Raw genomic sequence first — 22,799 nt, 5'->3', positions numbered from 1 at the left:
GTGATGTCTGTGGCTTCGCTGAGGGGTTTGGTAAATTCTTGGATGATGCTGAAGAGTTCCTTCGAGTTGCTGTTAGAGATCCATCTGTGTAGTTCTTTGGCTGCTAGGTTGGCACCGGTCGCCGTGGAGGGGGCATTGCGGTTGAGGTGCTCCTTGGTGACCTTGCTCCAGTTCCTTCGTGGTGGGCGTGGTGCAGGTTTGGGGGCGGTGGGTTTGTTGATGTGGAAGTCTAGTGGTTAGAACTCCTCAGGATATTTTAATCAAGTGGCACCCATGATGTGCAGCAGAAGCGCACAGCGGGTGTGCCGCTGGCGCGCCAAAGACCAGCCCGTCCTCGCTCGGACCGCGCTCAGTACCAATCACCATGCCAATTTTACTCTGAAATATCAGCAATATACGAGAGATAAGCAGATCCAGATAAGAGGTGCAGGCTTTCAGTGTTCCAATCCAATGTTGAAACCTATGCATCCTCCAACTCGGAGGTCCTGCCCTCTCTGCCATCTTACTCTGACTAATCATAAAATCAAGGGAACACACCTCGTCACGTTCCCCGGTATCTGGTCTGACCCAAAAACAACAATCCCAGACCATACATGCCCAGAGACAGGGGCCAGGCCCCGATGGAAGTTTTAAGTGAGGAAGGCCTTTCAGCAGACACTATCCCCTACCTTGAGAACGTTAGCACCATCTCTGAAATGCAGGTTAGGACTATGCTTAGTCAGACAAGATCAGGATCACCCTGGGACCCTTGCCCCCATAATTTCTCCACATGGTCCCAGAGGCTATGGCCCTCTACCTTACAGGTGTTTTCAACCGGATGCTTTCGGTTGCATATTTTCTGATCGCCTGGACGAAGGCATCTATTCTCCCGCTGTTGGAAAAACCAAACCTGGATACTTTAGATGCGAATAGCTACAGGCCTATCTCTCGTTAGCGCCTGTCTGCTTAGATCATTGAGAAGGCCATGAACAAAGAACTTACCAAGTTCATGGAGGATCACAACATATTAAACCGCGCGTCATATGGCTTTAGAAGTCAACATAGTACCGAGCTGGCCCTGATCAGACGGAAGAAATGAGAGAGGCTCTGGATAAAGGTGGGAAGGCAGCTTTCATCCTTCTGGAACTCTCGGTGGCCTTCGATACGATTGACCACAACCGGCTTGTTAGCTGTCTCTTTTCGGTTGGGATCAGGGGCAAGGCTCTGGCGCTTCTGAAGACTTTTCTCTCTGACAAAGATCAACGGGTGGAGCTTGATGGGCATAGCTCGTCCTGGTTCACCTTGCCCTGCGGGGTCCCGCAGGGCTCTTCACTGAGCCCACCACTTTTCAACCTGTATTTCACCCCTCACTGTTTGCTCATAAAGTTCTTTGGGTTCAAAACTGTGTCTTATGCCGACGGCACACAAATTCTGGCGTCGTTCTCTGGAGACCCTACGGACATTACACGGAGATTCCAAGAGTGTCTACACAAAATCGGAAATTGGATGTCCCAAAACTGCCTCAAGCTAAACACAGGGAAAACCGAGGTGCTTCTATTTGGTCGTGACATCTCTTTCTGGCAACCAGGCTGGTGGCCCCAGGAAATTGGTGAAATCCCCACCCCCGTCTCTAAGGTGAAAACCTCAGAGTTTACTTTGATTCCAAGGTATACTTCGAGAGGCAAATCAACACGAATACCGCCACCTGTTTCTTCATGATCAAAACCATCAGAAAGATCCTTCTCTTTATTCCACTTGAGCTCCAGAAAGCGGTGGTAACAGCGCTTCTATTATCTAGAATAGATAATTGCTGTGGGCTGTTCCTTAACATACGAGCACTGTTCCCCAACAATATGCAAATCCTCCAATATGCAGCAGCTCGTCTGCTGACTGATACTCCGAAACACCAATCAGTGGCTCATGCATTACCAACCTTGAATTGGCTACCTGTTAAAATAAGGATCGAATTTAAGGCCCTCTGCATTGCCTTTGAGGCACTTCACAGTCTCGGCCCTGACTTTTTGACAAACAAGTTCAAGTGGTATCTTCCAGGGATGCAGCTTTGCTCCACAACATCCGCAAACCTCGTAATTCCCAGGGCCCAAATGGCCTCCTGAAGAGGGTGAAGTTTCATCGCAGGCACAGCTAGACTGTGGAACTCACTTCATAGCATTGAAAACAGAAAACAATCTCCCGACTTTTCTTAAAGCCTGAAAAACTCAGCTTTTTAACAACTCGCCCGTCCTTACTTTCCGAACTCCCTGCGCAGGCTTATAGATCACGAAGAGCTACCGCGCCTAGACACCTCTGGGTATTAGCCGCGTTGTAAATTAACATTTCATTTCATTACATGAGGTGCAGACAGGTGCCTGCGGATGGAGGAGGGCCTCGAACACCTGCCAGACACCTCTCAGCTGCAGCGACACAACAGCGAAGCTGCTGGGAGAGAAAGCAGGTCTCTGACCAGGAGGTCAGCATTCTTGCTTCATAATGAGTTATGGGAAATAACCTTGGGGACCTGGAATAAATGTATTCTTTTCTGAATGTGGATTTCCCATTTTAGAGACACACTCTTCTATTAATGATTCAGAAAGGGTCACCAAAGTCTGTTTAAACATCAGACTCTTAAATGGACTTTTGTGAATAGTAAAGATTTATTTTTTCAGTTGCAACCCCAGTAATTTATCAAAATACAGGATTTGGAACCACAAAATACAAGGGTACATACTTTTGTCTGTTCTCTAGCTCACTCTCAGTTTGGGGGTAAGCTGGGGGTAAGCTACAATCTAACCTAAACCCTAATTTAACCTTAAGAGAGAACTTTCTAATCTACTGTATTTTATTAAAGTAGGGAACCTGTTATTAGTCATTGCCTTCTTTTGGCCAAACTAACCAGACTATTCAAAATAAATGATTACAAACAAACACCAGCTCAATAAACCAGACAAAATTATTCAAAACCTAACTTTTGTTTAATATTTTAGGGTGTGGCTGTTGATTTTCCTCCTTCAAAGTTAAAGGCCGGCTATGGAGAACAAGTATGCTATGTTCTTGATTGCTTAGCAGAAGAAGCATTGAAGCATATGCATTTCATCTGGAACAGGTAAGACTCTTACTTTATATATAGTATAAGTAAATCTGTTATGTCATGGGGAATTTTGTTCATATTAGTGTAAATTATGTAGTGATTCAAGCACTACAGAAAATGCATGTAACTGTGTCCTGGCTTGCCCTCCAGTGTGTGAATTTGCATGTTGTGATTTCAAAGTGCATATAATCTATAAATGTGGGTGTCAATGAGTGGTTTGGCAATTGTTAAAAAAAGGAAGAGAAAATGGAAATATATGTCACATAATGTAGGAGTGTGTGTTGGAAACATTCTTAGATGTCGGTGCTTCTGGTCTTTCCTAACTGTGATTCTGCTGAGGATTGGCACTGCATGATGTGCTATGGTTCTCAAAAGCATTCATTTGAAGGAGGACTGAGAAGGAGGACTGAGACTGAAGTGGAGTCTGAAGTGGGGTCCTGTGTGTGGAGACTGGCACCCACCGGCAGAACGGTGAAGGTGCTCCTGGGACCTCGGGGGATGGGCAAAAGGAGAGGCAGTGGTTCTGGGACTCTCAAGAAAGAGTTGTGATAACACACATTAGGGCGGGTGACAGAAGACTGGTCTACCCTTAACTCTACATTCTGGAAGTGCCAGGAGTAAACCCTCCTCATCCACCTCGATCAACACAACAACACACACAGTCTGGGTTCCTTGAGATGAACTGTGGAACCTGAGCCTCCTTGACAGACATCGGCCAAACAGAGGTTCAATCTATTAAAGTGAGAGACACACAGCCCCTTGCCTCTAAGTAAAGCTGTGTTTTATGAAGCACTGTGTACTACTATGAAGGCGCTGGGTGGCACCAGCGTGTGACTGATGACTGTGAGGACAACTGCTGGAACTGGCCTCCTCATCCCTGCCTGTGTCTCATAATGTGGACTCCAGGCAAACATTTCTGCCCGCGCAACAGTCTTTAATAAAATGGGCTTTTAGCCAACACACTTGACCTGGTTTAAACTAGTAAGAGGCATAAGACCGGGATGCCCCCTCTCCGACAGGTTACTCACTGTGCACAGGAGTCCTTGGTACGTTGGGTCAGGAGTGATGTACTGTCACCGCCTTCCTGTCAAATATAAGATATAGAGATTGTTTGATCAAGTCAAAATCTGCCGATGCACCCCTACCTTGTTTTCGTTAACACTATTTGAAGCAACTGCCTCCAACTCAAGGACATTAACTAACGTCATGAGTTATTGCAGCTTCGCAATAGACTTCTGTAGCAGTTGCGTCTAATATGAGAAGAACTTTTAGTAATTGCTTGAGGTACTGTATCTGTGAAAGGCCAGACTGATTTTCTTTTTTGCTTCTGTATTTATGTTTGCCTTTGCGTATAAGGTAGTATTCTGAGAGCATTATAATAGCTGGAAAATATTACCTTTTTAAATGGGTACATAACTTTATACGGGAACTACTCGCAGTAATGGAGGCAGTTATTGAGGCTGAACTCACACAGCTAGCACAAAATGGTGGATGCGACTGGGTGAGACTGAATTAATCAGACACAACCCACCTGAAATAAAAACCTTGCTTCTCCAACAATAAACAGCAGACTCTCAACGCCCTCAACACCAGGGCTCTAGCAATGAAACTCAATGGAGGACCCTCCCTCCGGGCATATGGCGAGAAAGGCTCCAGAACCCCAGGACACACTTTGAACTGGTGCACCAGGGCCAATCGCCGCCCTCCCCGCATGCACTAACCTTGAATATCTAACATTAGTAAAAATAAACGAAAAAATAATCTCCTGGCAAAGACTGCACATTGTTCCACAGAAAGGCAGGAGCATCTCTTTAGCTCCAGCTTCTTAAAGTTAGGGACTATTTTTAAACCACTTTTTAATTATTTCTGAAAATGTGCCTCTTTCAGGCCATCCTACCCCGAAGAAGAACTGGAAGAAGAAACCATAATGGAGGATGATGCGGAGTTGATGCTCGACAAAGTGGAAGGTGACCTAGCGGTAAATGAATGATATATTGTCAGTAACATCATAATTGTTATTTATATGTGCTTCTTAGTATGCTTCTGATGTTCATAAGCACTGCAGACAACAGCAACGGTTGTTAATATTACCTCCTTTAATGGCACTAAGTTTTCTGACCTTGGAAGGATGTAAGGCTGCGAGTGCTTTGCAGTAGTTTGCACTCTTGGCTTTCAGATCACCAGGTTCCTGCAGTGAGCAGACCACTTCCTGGCCCTTCATGCCGACTGCAGGACATGTACTGATTGACCTGCACAAGCCTTGAAAAATTTGATAGATGTCACCACATTTGTAAGTGTAAGGACTCAGATGTTTACGCAAGCTAGGAATAATGTACTTCACCCATGAGGGAATTGTGTAGAATAACCATCTCTCTCAGTATCGCTTTGTTTTTTGCTATATCTCGCAGCCTTTCCTCGACATTGCTAAATCTTTCACATTTCTCCTTCTGTACTTTTTGTCTGTTGTTATGTTCTTTAGTTTTCCTCTTTGGGTCTGGAGCATTAAAGCGCCGGGACACTCCTTTGGAGTAGCTGTTGCGCTATATAAGACCCATATATAACATAACATAACATAACATGCTTTCTTTATCGCTCACTCTTAAATGCAATTTGTATCTCACTCTTTCCATCTTTCCTATCTCTGTTTCTAACTCATTCAGTATCTCACTTTCTCTCAATCTCAATCTCTCCAGTTCTTTCTTTCTTTCTCCCTCAGTCTCATTCTTCCTATTTCCATATCTCTCTGAATCTCAGAAAGAAGAGAAGAAGTGAGAAAATAATAAAGTCTTGGCCTCTTAATATTTCCATCTCTAAATCTGTGTCTCAAACTGTATCTGGCCCTCCACCTCCGCTTTATTCTCAAGCTCTGCCTTACTCTCAACCTTTACCTAACCCTGTGTCCACTTCATCCTCTACTTCACTTTCTGCCTCACTATCTAGCTCGCTCATGCTCTCTGACACACTCGTACACAGTCGCTCTTTTTCACTCTGTAGCTATTATATGATAACATCATCTTGATAATGAGGAACCGCAGTATACGCCGTACTGTATTCAAGGAAGTAAGGTTCTAAATCAATTTGCCATGCAGGATTAGACACCTTCAAAAGGCTCTCTCCCTGAAGAAATGACAAGTCATTGAGAGGGTGAAAAGGCAACTTGCAGCCACCTGATGCTCACCATTATTACAAGTCGGAAAACCGAAAATTCTGTTTCAAAATGTGTACATCTGTGTTCACTTGACATTCATCTTAAAGAAACATTTTATTTTATTTTTAAGGGAGAAGACACAGACAATGATGATGAAAATTACATTGACCTGAATGTTTTAAAAGCGCAAACACACAAATCAGTAAGTGAACTAAGGTTTTAATTGAGTGGTTTGATTTATTTTTATATATTAAGTAAATAGTAAGTACAGTACAAGATAAGATGGCCTGAATGAGTAAGCAGCATTATTGGAATACATTGCCTATAGTGTGAAGTATTGAAGAAGTTCATGTGTGGTTCATTGTCTTAGTTTGTTTGGGGTAGTGAGTTGTCACCACCTATGTTGTGTTGAAGCGGTGAATTTTCTAAACTTATTTAGTGGCATACTGAAGGTGGTTGTTGGGAGCTTTTCTGTATTAAGGAAGACGCAGCTTGCTTATGAAATCTCTATATGCAATGCAGATTAAAGATGTTGCTGTTTTCTGGACTAACTATCATTTTTTTTATCTGGTTGACCTGAAACTGCTCTGGAATAAACTATTAAATTCTATGATTCTGCCTATTCTGCGTATGATTTTAAGAACTTGTAGTAATCCAGTGTAGAAGATCAAATGTCTGATGAGGAAATAGAGTTGAATGGAAGATGCTGTGCATAATGTGGAATTTAATCCCTAAACCACATATACATTCTTTCAGCCTGTATCTTGTGCCTGAGAAAGCAGAAAAAGCTTCTAGTCCTGTTATTTCTAAAATACGGGGCACAGGAACGCTATGAAGGGGGTCAGTAGCTAGCCGCTGAAGATGGAGGGCTTACACCCTAAGAGTTCCCGAGAGGCGTCTATGAAAATTAACTATCCGTCGCCATGTTTGCCACAGAATGTCTTAAGGTTGCTGACAATCACCTCCTCCACTCTCCACGGCAGTTCTGTTGGCTGGTGAGCTCACAGCAAGGCCGCGGACATCCATCACGTGGGGCTTGCAGTGAGGCTGACCGATCCCCACCCTTTCCTACCTCTGAGCGCGAAGTCCAACCCAGCGGACTGGGGTGAGTCTTCACCTGGGTCCCCCTGGCCTCCAGACCCAGACAAACCTGGTCTACCTCCGATCGACGAGATGGTTACCCCAAAAGGTGGGCGGCCTACACCAGGGAGCCTCACACCAGCCGAGTTGCAGGAGGGCTCCAGTGGCAGTCTCTCGCTGGCTCTGTGGTAATCGACCTGACAACCGGAGCCAGAGGTGGGTGCTTGACAACCGCTGAAGCAGACACAACTTCTGCCCAAATATACACTGCGATCCGGCGTCTTTCCCCACAATACTGATTGGAGAGTGGACCTCCGGCGAGCCTTCCCTGGTCCTTATTTTAATCCTTGCTGCACAGCCCAGCTCTCTGAGACCGCCCTATCAGTGCAGCAGATTCAGTCTGCATAGGTGCAGCCTCTCTTCGCTGGCCCCTCGGTGCAGCATGACAGTCCTTCTTAGGTCCTTCTTCCAAGTAGGTCGAGGTCTGAGTTCTGGATGCCAGGGGTGCCCTATTTATTTTCAGAATATGCCCTTGGGGTAGGATGTGGTTTGTAGCCAATGGGCTACTAGATTCCCTCCTTCCTAGGAAGTGTGGCATCTGGCTATTCCAGGATGCTCCATTCTGGCCAGTCCCAAAATGGCGCGACCCCTCTCTCAACACTCCGAGCTCCTTTGCCCACTTCTAGAGGTGTGGCTATCGAAGGCCTCCATGTCCATGGAAAAACCAGTTTGATAACTGGCTTCTCCCTCCAGTCCCCAGTGCCAGCATATCTCCCTAAGAAATAGAGTCCCTCTTCCAAGTGTTACCCATTTGCCTTTATATGGTGACTTCTCTCCTCCAGTCCCCAGTGCCAGCATATCTCCCTAAGAACCAGAGTCCCTCTTCTAAGTGTTACCCATTTGCCTTTTAAAGGTGGCTTCGCCTTTGAAGCTCGCTTTTTTTGACTAACACCCATGTGGCTTCATGCAGCAGTGAGGTAACACCTCTTTCCCATGCAGTTCCCTGTTGCATCTATTCCTGTGAGGTGTTAGCACGTCCCCCCAAAGGGGGCAGACAGCTGCCTGCAGGATAAGCACCGTGTGCATCAGTAACTGTTTCCTTACATGCTTCTTCTGTACGTTTTATAAATCCTCTAGAGTGCATTTTGTAAAGGAATTTGTTTTAAATTCGAAACAATGGCAGCCTGCCCAGCTTTATCTACTATCATTTCAAACGTAACCTGTCTGTTTTACAGTTGTAAGCTTTGTAAACAGTGTTGTGAGGACCCGGAAAACTATACCTGATATGAATGCGGACTATATTTGATCTAGCAATTTAATTATATTTTATCCTGTTACCTTGTGATGTGTATTGTTTTGTGTATTTATTGTTTTATGTCATATTTTATGATTGTATATTACAAACCAAGTAAAGGTTATTTGACTTGAGAAATGCTTCCTTAGGATATTACTGACTGTACATAGCTGCCAGGTTTCCAAGGTTTATATTTGTTGAGCTGCTCAGGTTTATACTTTTTTTCTATGAACCCTGGGACTTGTAGTCCTATTATAACAGAAAAAATATGACTACAAGTTCCACAATTCATTGAAAAAACCTGGACTAGAGCAGCTTGTACTAAATGGACCTGGGAAACTTGGCATTGCTGTCTGTCGGCAACATATGTATATTGAAACACTAAAAATATGACACTTTTTCAATGATCTAGCAATAACAAAAGAAGCTTAGAGAGATACGCGCGCTAGAAAGGCTGACCAACAGGATCAGGTTGAGAGAACCCCATTTGATGATACCTGGGCTCACTTGACAATTTACACCCACCTGTGGGAATTAACTGAAGTGTAGGTGTTCCCGCTGCAGCTCCATAGTATATGCAGACTCCGTGGCAAATACACTGCCATATTGTCGCCATGGACACAAGTGTTCGTCATAACAGAGCCCTAATGGCTTCGATCCACGTCTCGAAAAAAGAAGCAGCAAGACTCCAACCCCTACATCATATAATAGAAGCTGAATACTACACATACTCTATTCACCTTACACTTGACACACTGAGCAGTACAGTATAATTCCTAGGCCCAAAGTGTCCCTGGCAGCATTTGTTACTTCCCATCCTCCTCATGGTATATTTTGAGGGGCTATTCATAAACTGTATTTTTAAGTATGTTTGATAGTGCTACAAAACACACCACAGAATGCTGTGACCAAACCTAAGTGCAGAGTCAAAAGATCTCCACCTCAACTGCAGTCTCCGCAGATGCATGTATACATGTTAGTAGTAAATGTGGGAGGGGCAGAGTGGTTGGAAATGGGAAATATTTACGAATAAAGGGGAAGGTTTAAAGGAGGAGTAAGGAGGGTGTTAGGGAGGGCTTCAGATAGGGACGTCACACAAAAGAGTGAGCTCATAGCTATTCACAAACCGCACTTCTATAGTAGCTACAGCCAAAATTGATTGATTGATGTAAATTGATGCTATATTTGTATAGCGCACTACTCACCCGCAAGGGTCTTGAGGCGCTTGTACGAATACCGCTGTGGAACCCATCCTGGCTTTCCCTGTGAGATGTCCACTCCTGGGCACCCCCAAGGTGGAGGCCAGGCATCCTTAGCGTTGTGGGGGCCGTTGTGGAGATTAAGCAAGCTATTGCCCAGAGTTGCAGAGTGGGACTCCATGATTGGAATAGGTACCGAGGCGAGAATTATCAGGTCCGTGGAATTTTTGAGCCCAAGACCCGCCGAGGCGGGGAATTGAACCCTTGTCCCGGGCTAGACCTCTGCATCAGGGTCTGCCGCTCTAACCATTGAGCCACACTTCTCCACGGGGTCCAAAATATTAGTAAAAGTATTCCAGTCAGAGCTGGAGTCTATCACAACACATGGACATCCACTGGTATCGCAACACACTCCATAGAATATAATGGAGTTTGGTACTTAAATGAAAGCCCATGGAATATAATAAATGACATTATTTAAACTAATTATTAATGTAAATGCACTTAATTAATAAGTATAATGTAATGGTAAATATAATTGATAAAAATGTGTCATGGGAAAGCAGCAGAGTGCCATTCTTACACAGCATCCCGATTCCTACACAGGCTTCCATTTGTGCTGGGGCAGGAAGTAACCCGCAGAGCATAATCAGGGTCTTAGACTCTACATTCCTTGATATAAAGACAAGATTTGAATTTGATCTAAATGAGTTGCATCTGGTGATTGACGCGTTTCAACATGCAGTGTTATTTGGAGAAGCAATTGGAAGTTATGATACTTCATTTCTTTCAGTTCTCACCAAGTTGACAAAGTCAGAAAAGATATGTTTTGATGGAGCTAGAGGTAAGGTGGCAGCAGCTTGTGTGAGATTTCACTAGTTTATAGAGCTCTCGACCTTTCCACATTAACATGCATACAATGAAAAAACACTAAGCTTTGGAATACAATCATTTTGCATAATATGTTTTCATTAGTCAACTTTTTTCCAATATTTTACATTTATTCCTAGACTTTTATTTACAAAAATGCTCATCTGCACAGTGCTTTATTGGAAGCATGCATTGGTCAAATTTTATGATTGATTAGAAACGTAAAGGCTGAAGCTGTGGTGAATAAAGAATGGACATTAGGCTGTTTATTGAAAATCGTTACTAATGCTGCAGTGTGGACATTACCGAAGAGGTCAAACCATTGACATGCTGGTCCCATCTTGATATTCGTTTTGCCATCATAGCATTTAGGCAGCCATTGTGTAGCCTTTCGCAAATATGTTTGGATTCAGGCTTCCGTTGAATGTTCTCGTTAGTCAGGGGCAGGAGTTGCCCACTTAACTGCTTATTGAAGGTTAAACGAGAATGGCGGCTATCCTCGGAGTAAAGAACACTCCTTTCAGGTACAATTTTTGCATCCATTTGTTATTTACCAGGCAAACATACACCTGATTATCATTAACTAATGGGGTTCGGTTCTCATTGTTTCTCAATGCAGGAGTTTGGTGAGTCTGTGAAACAAGAGGACATTTTAGAATCTACCACCGATGCAGCTGAGTGGAACTTGGAAGTAGAACGCGTCCTTCCTCAACTGAAAGTTACAATTAAAACCGACAACAAGGTAATCTATTCTATGTAATGTCCTCTGCGATCATTTGCATACTAATACTGCAGGATATTAGGTATTTTTGATTTGAAACCTTTTCGTGTACTTTTCTTTTCGAACGGATGATATCTAGCAGTACCACAACACACTCTTAATACACAATTTTGTTTAAGGTTCATTGAAAGAGTGTCAGCCACAGGGTTGCAAATGGCATAGCAGCAAAAGCCACTGTTCAATCGTTGGAAATCCCGTCTTCACATGGTTGAATATATCCCATCCTCTGCCTAGGAATTCTCAGTAAAAACGATGCTAAACAGCAGCCAATCAGCTGCAATCAACATCATTGAAAAGTGCCACGCCACGCCCACATCACCCCCACCTGAGAAACCTGCACTGGCTCCCCGTCAACAAGAAGATATCCTTCAAGCTCCTCACCCACGCAGACAAGGCACTCCACAAGACTGGCCCAGCCTACCTCAACAGACGGCTCTCCTTCTACATCCCCAACCGCCAGCTACGCTCCGCCGACCTCTCACTCGCCACCATCCCGCGCATCTGAAGAACAGCCACCAAGACATGGAACACCCTGCCACTGAGCCTACGACAGACCCAAGACCTGCTGTCCTTCAGGAGGATACTCAAGACCTGGCTGTTCGATAAATAGTCGCCCCCCCACACTGCCCCCCCCAGCGCCTTGAGACCCTCGCGGGTATGTAGTGCGCTTTACAAATGATTGATTGATTGACTGCGTCTCACCATTATTCTCTATTACTTTCAATGTTTTTTGGCTTTTTAGAAATAGGATGGCAGAAACATATTTATAGAATTACTTTTTCTAACAACGTGTTGCTTCGGATAAGCATGCGTTCGGCATATTTTGTGTCATTAAAATCATAGTACAAAGAAATGTGTTACAAAAAAAGATCAAAATAGACGTCTCGAGCAAGTTGGAATTGGTACCAACCAAAGACTCAATCCGCTAAGCCTGCTGTTACTTTACAGTCACCATGTCAGCCTTCTACCTCTGGATTGATGTAAATTCCAGAATCAGTTTATTCATCACAGTCCTGTGAGCCAGGAAGCACACCAAAAGACAGATAACAGATCAGTTGCTTAAAAATTATTACATTTTTCTCTGAAAAATCGAAGCAATAAAGTTGGTCACACAAATATCTGATAGAAAAAGGAAACTTGGCGTCACTTTTGGCTCGTCAGCGGTCACTGTGGAAATTAAAACAGACACCAAGAACCGCCCCAATGATCAGCTATGAAGATACAGAGCAGCTCATACTTCAGAGGCTACAAGATACTCTCAGTGTGAAGAAGAAGACCCTCTTTATCTATCCCCTTTCCATGAATATTTCTGGAAAACCACTGCCAAAACCCACAGAGGCTCTGCCTTGGAAAAGGAGACTTGCCGTGAGTAGGACTCTGCGTTGGAGGCCCCTCTGGGTCCCATGTCCAAGAAACATAGAGATGGGGGCGCCCCTCTGCCCCAAGGCCTGACCAGTAGAGTAGTAGGATGGACGCAGCCGGCAAGAGAGTGGACATAGGGGCAGAAACCCACTGGCCAATAGCCAACTCCATGGCATTCCTTTTTTGTTATGAGCTCTTGAAGCATTTGCAAACACAAGGAGATGATGGACGGAACGCTGAAACTGTTCAGACACTCACCCCCAGTCACAGATATGGATTGAATCCATCATCATTCTTTAGCTGCATTCCCCACCCCAGTTCAGACACAGCTATATGCAAATAAGTCTTGACCCTGTGTCTCATGGGAACAGTCCAGCCCGAACTGCCAAACCAGGTCTTCCCTGAACCGTAAACAAGCATCCTGGTACTGGTTTCAGGCTAACAACCCTCATCAACCAGGCTAGCTTGAATCCAGTGGAAAAGTGGGCAAGGGACCCACGTTTAGGCATACCCTGCCAACTTAGGGCGAACTTTGGGAGAAGCATCGAAAGGTCGGAAATTTTATTGCCCGAGGGGAAGATCATTTTCAACTCTGCAGTCTATTGCGCCCTCTATGCCATGGACACCGTGTCCCGGGGGGGAGAGAGTCAACACCTCAACACCAGCGTCCTTTTTAGATGCCTTGTGTGAGAAGTTAGCCTGGCCTATGATGTCCACTATTCTAGTGGGCACCTTGCACCAGTCTAAATGACCCTTATTGATGGTGGTTGTAAAGTCAACCTTATAGACAAGCTATCCTAGTGGTAGCATGGACCAGCAGTCTTAGGCTAAAACTTCAGAGAGCATGTAAAGCAAGCTGTTTTACCATATATAATCCCTTGAATACCAAATGAAACGACACCACACAAGGTATGTATCAAATATAGATGTATTTATTACTAACAAAACCCCTCTGCACTCTTTATGAGGTCAGAGTTTGAGACACGTTACAAGTTACTCATTAAGCATACTATAAGTTGCACAAATACAATTCTGCCCTAGGGGCCTCACGAACCATATACTAAGTAAGTGGTATAAGGACCACTTCAGGAATAGTGAAAGGCCTAGGGAATCGCTGGGGCTACACTACAGAACCAAAGGTTAGGAAGTAGGAGACCCACTGGAGACGCGTGCAGTGTGGGAACACAGTCGCGAGTTACCATATAGTTATTAAGGGCGACGTAAAAGTTACAAAGTAGTTGATTAAGGACACTTCCGGATGGACTACGGTAAAACCCTTTTAAACTAGGATACTTTGAGAGTCAACACCCACGGGAGTACCGGAGTACTCGAGTTACCTCACCCAGGGAAGCCGGGTGCATAGGTGTCTTTTCGTGTCGGGTTTCGTCGCTGTTTCCTATGGAGAGCTGCAAAGAAGTGCTGCAGGCGACCAGGAGAAAAATGTCCGGTGGATCCAAGGGTGCATCGAAGATGAGAAGGACCTGAAAGCAGAGGAGACAGAGTCTGGATCACTAGCCAGTGACCAGGAAGGAACCAGGCGATGTCGAGTGTTTCAGGTGAAGAAGGTGAAGCTTGTCTCTGCAGCCACGAGGACCCGAAGGCGTCCATGATGACCAGGAGCTGGACTCGAGCTGTCCCACTAAGGATCTAGTTGACTGCGGTGTCGGTATCCGGATTGGACCCAACAAGCTTTGGCAAACAGAATCCATGCAGGAATGGAAGATAGGCTTCAGTTCAGACCAGCAAGGTCTGGGGAGCTTCTCCTTCTCAGGGAAGCTGGAGCAAGCCTGGAGCAACCAGGAAAGCGTTGTAGTTTCAAAAGGAAGTCTTCGGAGGGCTAACTAGCCAACGGGCTAGCAACCGGGAAGACGCGTCGAGCTAAAATGCAAGAGCGGGCCCCACGTGGCACTCGTGGAGTGTGGAGGGCTGAGCTTCGGTGAAAAGGGCGCTCGGGTCTGGGGCTTCTGAAACCCCAATGCACAACTGCGAGGGTGCCTCGGTAGTTGCACTGTTAGCAAAGTGCAGGTAGTCCAGGGTGTCCGGTCCCACGTCTCTCGTGTCCGCCACGGGTCTCAGCTTTGCTGTGGATATGGATCGGAGTCGGAGAAGTCTGGAAGTCCAGTTCCTGAGTCGCTGAGTCTTCGGATTCCGGCAGGAGCGTCGACAAAGCAAACCGGCAAGTTACTGGTGGTGCCTGTTTGCACAGGGTGGTCACTCCTTGACCACAAGGGAGATGTCTTCCGTCTTCTAGTCGGTATAGAACATTGAAGGTCCAAGAGTTTCGTTTCAGAGTTTCAGTCCAGGATAATCTAATGTCTCTAGACACAGCTCCTATCTTTATACTAATCTTAGGGGCTGGATTACCTGCTAGGTCCCTCCTATGGGTGGACCCTGAGAAGGGGGTGGTTACACCCCTTTCTCTTTGTCCAGTTTCGCCCCAGAGCGGGGCTGGAGTGCCCCAGCAATTGGTTTGAACCGGGCTATGCATGGAACACCTTGTGTGCCCCAGGCAGTGTCTGAAAAAGCATCTTTCCATTCAACCCACCCTTCCCCAATACACTACAGGCTGTCTGGGGAGGTGCTAGCACCTCCCTCGACAGGAAACCTATTGTCCAGGCCTCCTTTGCCGGAGTTTCGTCCAGCTGCAGGAGGTCAGACTCGTGTCTGTGGCAGCAGCATCCATTTTGCGATGCTGAGGCTCTGTTTAACTTTAACCGGTAAAGCAGTAACTACATGTCTTCTCCCTCTAGGAGGATGGAATGATACCTCCGCCGCCAGAACTGGCGGGGGGGAGGGGGTAGTATTCCAAAGTGTTTGACACCTTACACGACATGTTTTGATAAAGCCAAACCAAAGTTAGCATTAACCGCGAGGATTATAATGCACTTAAGAGTATATGGTATGGCTATGTCATAGAACAGCTATAAGGACATGGTTCCGAAAGCTGCAGACAGGCTCAGCTCATGCTAGAGCACCATCTCACATAAAACCAAGCACTCTGCCTCCAGGATTGTCGAGGCCTACCATAGGAGTGACTTATAAGTGTCTATATATATATATATATATATATATATATATATATATATATATATATATATATATATATATATATATATATGGGTAGATATAGATATACTATATCTAAGCAAGGGGTGATTACACCACCTTACCCCAGCTGAGTGATCAGCCTGTGGTGTCAGTTTAGATGGCCAGCCAGGGGTGGCACAATACATGCTGCAGCCCCTGGTAGGCCTTGGATGCACCTATGCCCCTGGGTACCTATGGTACACTATACAGGGGCTCACAAAGGTGACTCAATACCCAATCAGGTATGTACCTAAAGTATATGGTATCAATTTAGAGCGAGAACAGCTGATCTGTGGGTCTGATTAGCAGGCTCACAGCCGCACTAAAGTCGAAAAACCAGAGAATCACAGCAAAAAGTGGGGGGTGACCAGAGGAAGCAGACCCTACTCTCCTACACCTTGTCTGGCTCCATATGTCAGAGTTTAAGCCAGACTTTGAACAGCATCTCCTCAAACTGCTCTTCAGTGCGTAACACCTGTTTGGGTCTCAGATTGATGAGGTGCTGGAGAAGATGAAAAAGACCCCAACATCTCTTCACAGCTTGTGATTCACTGTAAATGCCACCAAGTCTCACCTGTAACTCTTGCAGGTCCTGCCCTTCCTGCGGTCTGTACTCCACGCAGTCACAGGCAAAGCTCACAGGGAAAAGGGAAAATACTAGGGCTTCACTCTCTGGTTTCTGGACAACAGATCCCTGGGAAATGCTTGTAGATACACTGTTCGTAAACAGATTAAAGGCAGTTTGCGTTCCTTCTCAGATTCCTCTGTTTCCAAAGGTGATTGCTAACGTGTTTTGCATGAACGACGGGCTTCCTGACGAGCACCAGGGCACAATCGAACACCCCAGCCGGCCATCACTGAATTTGCCCGTATTTCTCGTGGGTACCTATAGTACGGCCCCATAACATACGTTTGACAACTGATTTTATTTATAAAGGAATGAGTTAAAACATCTTTTCATTAGATCAATGCAGACCTTCAAGCGCAAGATATTCTGCACATGGTTACTGCAGAAGCGGATTAATCCATGAACCCATGAAGACGGAATGATTCTTGATAATCTTTTTAGTCAAATCCATCCTTCTATTTATTTATTTATTTTATTTATTTATAAAGTTTTGTACCCCGCGAACTAGGTCCCGAAGGATATCCAAGCGCTTTAGAAATTGAGGGAATGAGGTAACATCAGTACAAGAGTAAAATAGGGAATATACATAGGCAATGCGAAAATCGTGCACAAGAAAAGACCACTATAGGCCTTGGCTAGGCATATAATGTGCTAGGCATTGAAAACATAATGGCAAGGGGAGCAAAAACAATAGAAAAATACCAGAGTGACATCCATTCTTTAAGTGTGTCTGATGCGCTAAGACCTCACAATCGCTCTTCTTATGAAGGTAGGAATTTCTTCATGAGGAATCTTTTTACTTCCAGTTTGAAAGCATCCTTGGAGGAGATTCTCTGGATTTCCGGTGGAAGAGAGTTCCACATTTTTGGAGCAGATCCCGAGAACGCTCGTTGACAAGTTCTCTTTTTGCAGAAGATCTGGGGTTTCAGAAGGAAGGAATTAGCACTCCTTGACGGTCTCCGCTCCCCCGCCCCCCCCCCCCGCTCCAGATAGTTTTAACTTTTGCGCCAGGTCATTGGGGGTTTTGAAGTGGAGAGCTTTGTGCGATAAGCATGCAATCTTTAGTTGAATTCTAGATTCGTAGGGCAGCCAGTTTAGAGATTTTAGGACCGGGGAGATGTGGGCATTTCACTTGGTGCCCGTAATCAGTCTGGCCGCAGCGTTCAATGAAGCCTTTAGCGGAGCCAAAGTGTATTTGGGGCGGCTGCATAGCGTAGCACTGCCATAGTCAAGCCTAGGCAGAACAAGCGCTTGGACCACCTGCTTGAAGTCGGCTTGAGGTAAGAAAGGTTTGAGGTTCCTGAGAGTTCTCAGAAGGTGGTTAGTTCCCTTGCTTACGTTGCTGATATGGGTCTTCATATTCAGGTTTTTGTCCAATGTGATTCCTAGCGATGTAGCTGAGTCAATAGTGCGGGGGGAGCAGTTGGAGGCTGTGAGTTGGTTCATCCAGAGGTCAATATTAGGAGTGTGTTTCGTCGTAGGGATGAGGAGGAATTCTGTTTTGGCGGTGTTTAGCAGGAGGGTGGTTCTCAGTTAGCCAAGTTTGAGTAGTCGGTAGGGTGGAGTTGAGTGAAGTGATGTTGTCTGGGGAGGAGATTTTCAGGTAGAGTTGGGTGTCGTCTACGTACATATGGAATCGAATGTCCAAGGATTTTTGTACATCAGCTAATGGTTCCAGAAACAAATTGAAGAGAATGGGAGATAAGTAGGATCCTGGGGGAACCCCCATGGTGACTGGGGATGGGTGGGAGAGAGAGTGGTTCGCCTTGACTCTTTGGGATCTGTGCTAGAGGAAGGACGAAAACCATTGCAGCACCTGCCCAGAGTACATGGAGTACATTTGCATGCATACCTCTCTTCACCATCCGTGTTGTCAAATATTTCTTCTAGAGTCTAAGGAAGGTTTTCCTTCTTTTAGGTGGCAATTCCTCTTTTGGTACGCCTTTGAGTCTATCCATAACTCAGATATAACAAGCATTTGCAATGCAATAGGTCTCGCATTAGGAAAGTTTGAGCTATTGGTATTGTAAATGGCAAAGTTTTTATTTATGTTTCTTTTTTTTTAAATAGCTAAATTAATAGCTTCGTCATTTACAATGCCAATAGTTATAACTTTCGCAAATGTGATACCTATAGCATTTGTAATGCAATATGTTTTGTATTTACAAACCGCGAGAGGACAAAAAAAAGCTCCGGACCACCGCCTCCTCCCAGGCCTTCAAAAGGGACCTCAAAGTTCTCCTCCTCCAGAGACACCTCCAAAAGTAATTCACGTCCTCTTGCTATTTGTGAGGAAGACTTCCCACTACTGATAATTTCTACTTTCCATGACCATGGAAGTGCCTTCCCAGTGTATGCCTGTGATTGGAGGGTCTGCCTTTTTGCAGTATTTTCCATGTACTGGTGTTCGGTGCCCTTTTGTAACATGCACACACCACTCTGCCCTTGCAACACACGGCTGCTACCTCTCACATGTCTTTACCTTTGATACTTGCACAAGTGCCACCTTGCCCATGTAACGCTTGTTCCTGAGCCTGAGTGTCTAGCACTTATTGCAGGACTATACCTCTAATCATACTCTGTTTTCTCTTATAACTGCACACTTGTCACTTTCATTTCCTCTTGTGCACTTTTGACTACCTCATGTATTTTGGTTGCTCACAATTTTTACTCAAGTATTTTGTTTGCTCACGATTGTCACTATTACCTTTACTACTTCATGTATTTTGGTTGCTCACAATTTTTACTCAAGTATTTTGTTTGCTCACCATTGTCACTATTACCTTTACTACCTCATGTATTTTTGGTTGCTCATAGTTTTTACTACCTCATGTATTTTGTTTGCTCACAATTGTCACTATTACCTTATGTAAGTAACGTATGTTTTTGCAACCTGTTCCTTTGTAATGTTTCTCATTATGTTTCATTTCTGTTCCTAATGTGAAGCGCTCTGACGCCTTCGGGTAAAGTCCGCGCTATATAAAAATGCATAAATACATGAATACATAAATACCGCCTTCGGGTAATGTCCGCGCTATATAAAAATGCATAAATACATAAATAAATAAATACCGCCTTCGGGTAAAGTCCGCGCTATATAAAAATGCATAAATAAATAAATACCACAAATCACCGCCGTCACTCTGCCGGCCTGTGACGAGGAAGTCAGGCAGGCCGGCGCGACAACCGGAAACAGGAAGTAGGAGGGCGGGAGCCTACCCCGCCTCCCACGGAAGAGCCGCGATTGGAGCCGTGTTTGGAGCACCGGAGCAGGCAGGAGCCTACCCTGCGCCCCGGTGCCGAAGGAGGGAAGAAGAGTCCTGCTGCCGGGCCCTGCAGCTGAGGAGAGCCGCCGCACGAAGAAAGCCGGTGAGTGGGTTATTGGGGGGGGGGGGGGGGGGGGGAAAGAGCATGTGTGTGTGCGCGCGCGCGTGGGGGGGGGGCGCGGGCTGTGTATGTGTGTGTGCGTGCGTGTGTGCGTGTGTGTGTGTGTCTTGGAGTGCGTGTGTGTGACTGTGGGGGAGGGGGGGTGTGTGGGAGCGAGTGTCTGTCTGCGCGCGCATGTGTATGGCGCGGGACGCGACGTTCGCGCACACGAATCCAAGCAATCCAAGCTCGTACACCCTCTTGTCCTCCTTCCCCCCACACTGATCGCTATTGGTCTCCAGCTGGACAAATGCATCCTTGCGGATGCATTGCCAGAGAGACCCAAAAACTAACAGCTTACCTTCCTAACGTTTTCTAAAATGTCCTTTGATTCTGTCTTTCAAGAAAAGAGTGCCTGTTAGACCTGTCAGCCTTAGGGTGGTCTTTCCCTATTTATTTCGCTTTTGCCTCATTTTTCCCACCTACTTTTTGTTGGCCTTAGGTCTCTAGGCACCTTCCCATTGCTTATCAATGCTAAGGTGCAGATGCTCTCTTCCCCTAACATGGCTGCCACTGACCCCTGCTACTGCAGCGTGGTTGTTATAGGTGCACTCTAGTAGCCAGGAGCTGACTGGAACCCTTAAAATATTGTTGCAATACCAGCCTGCCAGCCTGCCCATAGATAGAGTGAGGAAGCACCTGGAACCTTCCAGAATAGGGGAGTGGACACCAACTGCCAACTGGCGCTATAAAAGGAAAGGGAGGGAAACTTTCTAGTCAGTTGGGGTATCACTGACCTGGGGGACCCACGCATGAGACTTAGGCGGTAGGGTCTAGTCAGGGGCCTATGCCACTGGGAGTGGCAGGGCTTAGGTGCTGCCTTCCAAGTAGAGTGAGGAACCCTGAACCAGCCCACTGATCTGGCCCGGCGGGAGGGGAACCCAGGGACCACCTGAAGTGACCTGCTGAGGAAATCCTCCAACTCAACCCCCCTCTCAAGGAACAAAGAACCTCCTTCAACCAAAGGGCGCCAGAATCCATCAGTGCCAAGAAGAACATCTGCTTTGACCAGGACTACTGGGGATCAAGCAGGTACCGGGCTGTGTCACCTCTCCGCCCCTTGCTTCAACCTGGGCCCCCAGCGCTGTCCGGCCTCATCCCCCTCGCTAAACTGAGTTGCTGGGTGCTTCGTTCTGAGCACTAACCCCACCTTGAACTGCGGCCTGAAGTGAACTGTCTGTTAAGCGCTCCCTCCGCATTGCGCTAGAACTCTGACCTGCTGCCTGTGGCCCAAGCGCTGTATGCCCCTTAAGCGCTGCGGCACAGAGACCCTCTGTGGACACAGAGACTGTTAGTGCGGAGGCGCCACTTGTCCCCATGTGTTGTGCCCCCGGCGAGCGCTGCAGGAAAGAAAGTGCTGGCCGGTCCACTCACCGCAGCGGAGTCTGCTCCCCAAGCGCTTCCTCAGTTGGCGCGCAACCACCGCCGCAGCCCGTGAAGTGCTGTCATCTGCCCCCGGCGGCCCTCGGTGCCAGGAGAGGGCAGCCGCCGTGTCATTGTGGGCCGTGTCCGGCCCGGGAAGGCGATCGGGAAAAGTGCTGCCCGCCAGTGCGCCTGGGAACTCTGGTCACCGCCGCGGCCCAGCCCTGTGAGGAAGGACCCCTGAGGAGAACGCCGCTCTAGGCCTAGCGAGGCCTGAAGCCTCAACCCAGCGTCACGTGACAGGGGGTGCGCCGCGTCATCAGCCGCGCTCCCGCCTTCTTTTCCAGCCATTGGAGGACGCCCCCGCGGGTCGCGCTGCCATTGGCGGCCGCTGACGTGCCTCCCCTCAGCCAGCGGTGATTGGTCCTGAGGCCCGAGCAGGGCCAAGGGAGAAGCCCGGGCCCGTCCTGCTGCCGCTGCTGGCCGCGCTGTGTCCCCGACTGGTCCCGAGGCCGGAGGAGCCGGGACCGGTCCCACGGCAGCACAGGGCAAACTAGAGGGCTCCCAAAGGTGCCCGAGCCCTCCCCCCAGTGAACTGACCTGCCGCAAGAGCCCAGAGGGGGCTCAAGACCAAGGTAACCCTGGGGGAGGAGGGCGGAAGGTCGAAGGAGGCCCCGAGTTGCCCTTCCCCCGGGAGAAAGCTGGGCCCCGTTGGCCCCAATTGACCCTTCAGCCCCTAGAACTGGGCAAGAGCCCCACAGACTCTGTTGGGGGCATCCATTCTGAACCGGAAACCCCTGGTTAGGGGAAATTAGTTGTTACAGACAACTTCTAGGCCTACTCCAGGGAGAGTTGATTCCTGCCATAAGAGAGGTTTATGCCTGAATAGGGAACTGTTTATTGTTGCCTTCTGAAATGCTCATTTTGGCCTGATGCGTTGTTTATCTATGCCCAGTGAAAGGCTCATCCTTGCTTGATGATATGTCTAGTCATGCGTAGTGAAATGTTCTCCCACTATCTAGTGAAAGGTTATAATCTTGTCTAATGAAATGTTGCTTGATTTTAAATGACATGTTTTAATCCTGTCTAGTGCAGTGGTTCCTGAACGCCTACCAGTATATGCTGAAATGTTCTACGCTGGGTTACTTGAATGTCTCTCCCATGACTTCTTTGCAGGTGCTGACTAGGAGCAAGGCTGATGCCGGGCCTTCTGTTATTTCATATTTAATATTTATTTATTTAAGTATTTATAGCCGTGCAATGCAAGAAATGTGTTTTTAATGGAAAGTAATAAGTTGTACTTCTGTGATTTTTGATTGCCCTGAGCTGAAACCTAGATAAAACTTATTTCTTTGAATCAGCCATACTGGTGTGGTCTCCGTCTTTGCATGCCCTTATTGTCTCAGTGGACGCATGTGCTGTGTAGTCACTTTACACCTAAGCTTTCGGGTGCCTACCCGCTCGAGCCAGGCTACACCCGGGGAACAGGTGACCC

General features: G+C 46.6%; 1 protein-coding gene across 2 annotated transcripts in view; it reads left to right on the top strand.

The window, feature by feature from the left end:
• The window catches only part of LOC144821623 (intraflagellar transport protein 57 homolog), a 99,611-nt gene that overhangs the window by 15,478 nt on the left and 61,334 nt on the right, over nt 1-22,799 (top strand). For both annotated transcript variants that reach the window (XM_078678862.1, XM_078678863.1), the window contains exons 3-6: nt 2,964-3,082; nt 4,955-5,045; nt 6,346-6,417; nt 11,278-11,400. In XM_078678862.1, the coding sequence (XP_078534988.1) occupies nt 2,964-3,082; nt 4,955-5,045; nt 6,346-6,417; nt 11,278-11,400 (405 nt within the window). The remainder of the gene's footprint in view (nt 1-2,963; nt 3,083-4,954; nt 5,046-6,345; nt 6,418-11,277; nt 11,401-22,799) is intronic.

This window comes from Lissotriton helveticus, chromosome 2_2, assembly GCF_964261635.1.
Source record: "Lissotriton helveticus chromosome 2_2, aLisHel1.1, whole genome shotgun sequence".
NCBI lineage: Eukaryota > Metazoa > Chordata > Amphibia > Caudata > Salamandridae > Lissotriton > Lissotriton helveticus.
The sequence above is the reverse complement of the archived record's forward strand: the minus strand, read 5'-3'. Positions and strand labels throughout refer to the sequence as shown.